The sequence below is a fragment of the Hyla sarda genome, chromosome 6 (genome assembly GCF_029499605.1).
Source record: "Hyla sarda isolate aHylSar1 chromosome 6, aHylSar1.hap1, whole genome shotgun sequence".
NCBI lineage: Eukaryota > Metazoa > Chordata > Amphibia > Anura > Hylidae > Hyla > Hyla sarda.
This window is the reverse complement of record NC_079194.1, coordinates 296,252,448-296,260,096: the sequence shown is the minus strand read 5'-3', so window position 1 is coordinate 296,260,096 and position 7,649 is coordinate 296,252,448. Positions and strand designations below refer to the sequence as shown.

Here is a 7,649-nt window from a genome sequence, read left to right as displayed (position 1 = left end):
AAAGCAAAGACACCACCAGTGCAGAATGGACGGCAGACACTGGCAGCAGCACCGGGATGACCTTTTCAGCGTGATTTTTGCATTGGCTCGTCTTTTGAGTCTTGTTGGGTCGCCCGGGGGGCCAGCACGGTCCTGTGCTCTTACATAGAGCGTAATGAACTACAAGACAGCTGGATGCACGTCATTAGAGACGCACTCTCCGGCTCCAGCACTTGGCTTAGGGCCGCAATTAAAAGCAGCGCTTGTGATTCTCACACGTCTGAGCAACAAAGAAGGCACCGAACAGAGGCCCGGGAACATAGCGCCACATAGAGGAATACAGAATAGGACAGCACGATTTGAGGAAAAATCTGCGATTGTGATTATAGACGTAATATATTACGATTTAAATGTAATAAACAAATGGTAACCCCATCATTTCATGTCCACTCCCCCCCCCCCCCCATTAGATTTCTAAACCCCATTTCATGTCCACATGCCCATTTCACATCTATCCCCCCATTTCATGTCTCCCCCCGTGTCAGACCAGGCCAGTTCATGTCCAACCCCAATGTCACATCTCCCCCAAATATCACATTCCCCCCCCATATGTCACATCCTACCCCCCCATGTCAGACCGAGCCAGTTCACGTCCACACCACCATGTCACATCTCCCCCAATATTTGCCCCCAATGTCCCATCCCCCCTTATGTCACATCCTACCCCCCCATGTCAGACCCTGCCAGTTCATGTCCACCCCCCAATGTCACATCTTCCCAATATCTCCCCCCCCCCATGTCCCATTCCCCCATATGTCACATCCTACCCCCTCATGTCAGACCCAGCCAGTTCATGTCCACACTGCCATGTCACATCTCCCGCCCCTTGTCACACGTCCCCTAGTTCATGTCCCCACCCCCATTTCACATCTCCCGCCCCATGACACATTCCTCAATGTCACATCCCCACCCCAGTTCATGTCTACACCCTAATGTCACATCTTACCCATTAATGTTGTGCCGGGCACAGGGAAAACATAAAAAAAAACCTGATACTTACCTAGCCCCGGCCCCCGTAGGTCTGCCTCATATCCTGTTCTCCCCCCATGCAGTCCGGTGTCTTCTGGGACTTACAGGACCTTCCTGCTCAGCCAATCACTGGCCTGATACATGACACCGCTGCGGTCAGTGATTGGCTGAGCAGGAAAGGTCCTGGAAGAAGCTGGTTGTAGGGAGCAGAGAGAAGATATCGGAACCGCACGGAGGAGAACAGGATCTGCGGCAGATCTACAGGGACTGGGTCTAGGTGAGTTTTAGTTTTTTTTTTTTATGTTTCCCCCGCGCTCCTATAATTACTTAGGACAGTATTTATTAACCAGGGTGTTGCAACACTATAACCCCCAGCATGCCTTGTCAGCCAAGGGCTAAAACCAACACATAACTTATTCACATCAATAGGTTGTCTGTGTAATGCAGGACAGGCCCTCGGGGCAAGAAACGCTCTTTGTAGCTGCTCTCCACCCCCTTACTAACTCCAAAATGCCTAAAAGTGTTTACAAAAAATTGGATTGGTTAAAGGGGTACTACGGAGGAAAAATAATGTTTTTAAATCAACTGTTGCCAGAAAGTTAAACCGGTTATTTAAATTACTTTTATATAAAAATCTTAATTCTTCCTGTACTTATCAGCTGCTGTATGCTCCACAGAAAGTTGTGTAGTTCTTTTCAGTCTGACGACAGTGCTCTTTGCTGCCACCTCTGTCCATGTCATAAAGTGTCCGGAGCAGGAGAGGTTTACTATGGGGATTTGCCCTTACTCTAGACAATTCCTGACACGGACATAGGTGTCAGCAGAGAGCACTGTGGTCAGACTGGAAAGAACTACACAACTTCCTAGGGGGCATACAGCAGCTGATAAAACGTGCCGAAGGCTGTCTGGGAATGCTGGGAGTTGTAGTTTTGCAAAGGCTGAGGAGCCGCAGGTTGGGCAACACTGTTCTAGACCAGTGTTTTTAAACCAGTGTGCCTCCAGCTGTTGCAAAACTACAACTCCCAGCATGCCAGGACAGCCAAAAGGTACCCAGGCATGCTGGGAGTTGAAGTTTTTCAAAAGCTAAATAGCCACAAATTGGGGGATACCGCTCTGGACCAGCGTGTCTCAAATTGTTGCAAAACTACAACTCCCAGCATGTCCAGACAGCCTTCGGCTGTCTGGGCATGCTGGGAATTGTAGTTATGCAATATCTGAAGTGCCACAGTTTGGAGACCAATGTCCTAAAGGAACTTTCGTTATTTCTTTCTAGTGGCTAAAAATCTGACCTAGTATGGTCATTCCCTACAGGCACGTGTGAATTTCCTACGACTAAAACGACTTGCATGTAGTCACTAGTCGACTACATTCGGACCATTAAAGTCAATAAAGCCAGCGCACTTATATACGGGTGGCATCACGTTTCGACAGGTAGCCAACCTATACTTAACTCGGAGGGCAAAATTGTACGGTGAACCAGCCCTAATGTGTAGGAGAACTCTTAAAGGGGTACTCCACTGCTTCAAAGCTTACCCGAATAAGATACGTTTAGCCGACAGCTATCTGATACGTATCTTATTCTGCATATCTAATTTCAGTGACCTGGTTTCGAGGTGTTTAAATCCCCAGTGATAAGAAAAGATTCACTACAGAATGGGTGGGTCATGTGATGTCTGGTGATGATGTCACAGTCTCACGACCCATGAGTAAGTGTATGTAACCAGGCAGCGGCATGTAGTTGGCACCGTGACCGTACATCCCTCTCTGTGACTCCAAATCTTATCAGCGCCAACACCCAGATTGAAAACAGGGTGGAAATAAAATAAAAAATACGGTATATATATTTTTATATATGTATATAAACATTTTTTTTTATTGTTATATAAATAAATATATAAATAAGTAATAAGTACAAAAAAAGGGGAACAGGTTTTTCTTGTCTAGGCCTGAAATAAACCCCCCCCCCCCCAAAAAAAAATTTAAAAAAATAATAATAATAATTGTGTATATATATATATATATATATATATATATATATATATTTATATTTAAATTTATTTTTAAGTAAAAAATACAAAAAAGGGGAACAGGTTTTTCTTGTCTAGGCCTGAAATAACCCCATAAATAGCAGTGACTAAACCCAGCTCTGTCTCACCATAGAGCGGGGTTTCCAAATGGGTACCCCCAGCTTTTGCAAAACTACAACTTCCAGCATGCCCGGACAGCCAACGACTGTCCGGGCATGCTGGGATTTGTAGTTTTGCGAAAGTTGGAGGCACCCTATTTGGGAAACACGGCTTTAGATTCTGCAGTTTGACTTTGTCCCAGGCCTGGCCGGAAGCCCAATAAAGGTCCTAGTGTGAAGCATTGGGGCTCCTGTAGAAAGCCTTTGGCTGTGCGGGCATGCTGGGAAATGTACTTCTACAACAGCTGGAGGCACCCTGGTTAGGAAACACTGCCATAAAAGTATTTTTTTTTAATGCAAATTTTTATTTTGCAATACAAAAAATAAAAATACAGAAATTACATTCTGCACTGTCCTGACTGTTTCACATCATATACACATGGTCAGGTGATTCATGTATTTCTTTCCGAACCAAATGGCTCATCTATGCTCTGCTCCGGCACGAGCGATCAATGCCAATCTGCTGTCGGTACAGCCGGTAATAAATCATCATGGTCCAGCCTTCTGAAACTGACCTAAAGGGAAACTGGATCATACTTTTTAAGGGATGTATTTGCACCTTCAGTATTATGCGTATATATTTGATGCTGCAGATTTGAAGCGGTGTTCAAGTTTACACAGAAATCTGCAGCGTCAAATATGTGCTGTGAATACGTCCTCATGGGGACAGGGGTGGTGTTCGCTTTTGGAAGAAATCAGCTGTTTTTCTATTCCTGGATAGGGCTAAGGTCACATTGCCGTTGCCCATTCTGCTCTTTTTTGGTGCTGAATGGCCCGAAAACGGATTGGAGCAAAAAATGGCTCCAACGGGTCTCGATGGATCGGAGCCCAATGGCAATGTAATAGAGGCCTGACTACTTTAATACTCAATAATTTGGTCATTTCCCCCCAAAAAAATATTTTCTCAACATGGGGATTTATTCAGACCTCTGAGGAAGCCATCTGGCGAAACAAGTCAGGTGTGACCGGTAATTGTTGTTTTAGAAGGGGGAAGTGGACCACGACAGACCTGTCAACTACACAGAATAAATTTCTTCTTCACAACTTTTTGTCCAGTCAGCCAAACGGACGTCACTATCTCGGCTAGACAGGAAAATAGAGGAAGCGAACCTAAGCGGTCCAGATCCCATATCTTCTCATCGGTTCCAAGTTTCTATAGTAAGTTATACTTGCCCAATTTTTTTTACATTTACCCATAAAAAATACAATAATTCTGAAAATGACCTACCCAAGTTTTCCAGGCTGGGCTGGGCTCTTCTGTGGTGTTACGGTGATGGGAGAAGCGGCTGTGCTGGTGGTGGTGGTACTTGGCGGAGGAGCACTTGGTATCTCCACTTGTGCCCAGTCCTGTCCTTCCTCCACCATAAGAGCGATCAAGGATCCAAGACGTATATTTTTACTGCCTTCCTCAACCTGTCAGAAAAGAACATCGATGACATGAGGAACACGATCAACTGGCCCATCCCCTTTGTAAACACATCGAAGACAGGAAGATCTCCTGAGGAACACGATCAACTGACCCACCCGCTTTGTAAAAGTGACAACCTGAAATTTGGTTAGGGGGTTGAAGGGAATGTTTTTTTTTTTTTTTTAAAGCATTTAGATATATGCTTTACAGCAATCCCCATGGGCATGGGCGATAATAGACAGGAGTTGTCCAATTGACATGAATTGGAATGGTGTCTGGGCGCGCTTGGTGATTTTTTCCGAGAACATTCTACTGGTAGGGAAAGCTGATCTGTGAGCAATAGCTATTGTGTGTACTTCTTATCTATACACTGGTGTCACTGTACTCCACTCTGTGATGATCAGGAGGAGACTGCTGGGAAGTGATCTGTACAGAAAATGAAGTCTCAGCTTCGTTTAGGCCAAGTGGCCAGAATGGGAACTGCAAGATTTTGGCATTACTTTAAAAAAAGGAAGATCAATAAATGGAAAATTAGAAAAAAAAACTTGATTTAAACATTACGTAATGTTCTTATGACAAATTTCCTTTCAAGCATTACTTACTTTTCGGCTGGCGGCAGGATATGGGTGAAAATAGCGCCAATACTCACGTCATCCAACGGACTGCCTGAGGTTCCATCCCGGAAGCCGCATTCAAGTTTATTCAGTCCATCGAATGAAGAGTATCGAGGATTGTCTCGGGCCCCGGGATGGCGCTTTTAGATTCATCCATATCCTGCGGCCAGATGAAAAGATGGTAACGTTTTATGCTCATCAAGAACGACTCCAGAGAGATCACAGAAGTAAACGTTGGGTGAGTTTTTGACCCTCAAAGACAGTGACCAGATCTGGTGGTTAGTTTGCGACACCATCAAAAACGCAATAAAAAGTAGATAGATATGAGATAGATATAAAAGAGAGATGATAGATAGATACACTGCTCAAAAATATAAAGGGAACACTAATATAACATCCTAGATCTGAATGAATGAACAAATCGTACGAAATCCTTTCGTCTTTACATAGTTAAATGCGCTGACAACAAAATCACATAAATTATCAATGGAAATCAAATGTATCAACCCATGGAGGTCTGGATATGGAGTCACACTCAAAATCACAGTGGAAAACCCCACTACAGGCTGATCCAACTTTATGTAATGTCCTTAATACAAGTCACAATGAGGCCCAGTAGTGTGTGGCCTCCACGTGCCCGTATGACCTCCCTACAATGCCTGGGCATGCTCCTGATGAGGTGGAGGATGGTCTCCTGAGGGATGTCCTCCCAGACCTGGACTAAAGCATCCGCCAACTCCTGGACAGTCTGTGGTGGATGGAGCAAGACATTATGTCCCAGATGTGCTCAATCGGATTCAGGGGAACGGGCGGCCAGTCCATAGAATCAATGCCTTCCTCTTGTAGGAACTGCTGACACTCTCCAGCCACATGAGGTCTAGCATTGTCTTGCATTAGGAGGAACCCAGGGCCAACCGCACCAGCATATGGTCTCACAAGGGGTCTGAGGATCTCATCTCTGTACCTAATGGCAGTCAAGCTACCTCTGGCAAGCACATGGAGAGCTGTGCGGCCCCCAAAGAAATGCCACCCCACACCATTACTGACCCACCGCCAAACCGGTCATGCTGGAGTATGTTGCAGGCAGCAGAACGTTTTCCACGGCGTCTCCAGGCTCATCTGTGAAGAGCACAAGGCGCCAGTGGCGAATTTGACAATCTTTGTGTTCTCTGGCAAATGCCAAACGTCCTGCATGGTGTTGGGCTGTAAGCAAAACCCCCACCTGTGGACGTTGGGCCCTCATACCACCCTCATGGAGTCTGTTTCTGACCGATTGAGTGGACACATGCACATTTGTGGCCTGCTGGAGGTCATTTTGCAGGGCTCTGGCAGTGCTCCTCCTGCTACTCTTTGCACAAAGGCGGAGGTAGCGGTCCTGCGGCTGGGTTGTTGCCCTCCAACGGCCTCCTCCCAGTCTCCTGATGTACTGGCCTGTCTCCTGGTAGCGCCTCCATGCTCTGGACACTACACTGACAAACACAGCAAACCTTCTTGCCACAGCTCGCATTGATGTGCCATCCTGGATGAGCTGTACTACCTGAGCCACTTGTGTGGGTTGTAGACTCCGTCTCATGCTACCACTAGAGTGAAAGCACCGCCAGCATTCAAAAGTGACCAAAACATCAGCCAGGAAGCATAGGAATTGAGAAGTGGTCTGTGGTCACCACCTGCAGAATTCCTTTATTGGGGGTGTCTTGCTAATCGCCTATAATTTCCACCTGTTGTCTGTTCCATGTGAAATTGATTGTCAATCAGTGTTCTTCCTGAGTGGACAATGGGATTTCACAGAAGTGTCAGTGACTTGGAGTTACATTGTGTTGTTTAAGTGTTCCCTTTATTTTTTTTGAGGAGGAGATGGATAGATATGATAGATAGATAGATAGATAGATAGATATACAGATAGATAGATATACAGATAGCTCTGTCAGGCTATATAGCGGTGAGGTAGAATACTTGCAGTAATATATTCCATCTTCTTTCATCGCACACATAAAATTATTATTTTCTATCCTGGCATTTCCTTTATTGCGCTCTGTGAATCCGTGCGCCCAGATATATGACTCTCGCCGCCTTATCTGATGCATTAAAAGCCGCAAATTCATCATTTGAACAAAACAATCCCCAGCACCTCGGCCTTATACAAAAATGAGGCTTCTGTGCCATTTTTTTAACATCCTTATACAGAAAACGTTTATTTTTTTTCTCATGCGCGTTTTCTCAGGATTCAAAATCTGAAATTAAACAGAAATGATTTATTCCAAATATTGTGAAACAAAAAAAATAAATAAATAAAAATAAAAAAAAGGAAAAGCTGGCGCAGGCCACGTGAGAGCCACGGAGCTATTTTTGGGTCTCTTTCATGCTTAAGATGCAAAGCTTGTCAAAACGAAATTATAGGTTTTTTTCTCGCGCTTGACGCAAATCCCACAGGGTA

The 7,649-nt window shown here is 45.0% G+C and overlaps 1 protein-coding gene across 1 annotated transcript in view; it reads right to left on the bottom strand.

Moving 5' to 3' along the window:
• Window positions 1-7,649, bottom strand: part of PDHX (pyruvate dehydrogenase complex component X) — a gene marked incomplete in the record, with an annotated part of 91,583 nt that overhangs the window by 54,278 nt on the left and 29,656 nt on the right. Inside the window, 1 exon segment of the mRNA XM_056527861.1 lies at window positions 4,422-4,606. Within this exon segment, the coding sequence (XP_056383836.1) occupies window positions 4,422-4,606 (185 nt within the window).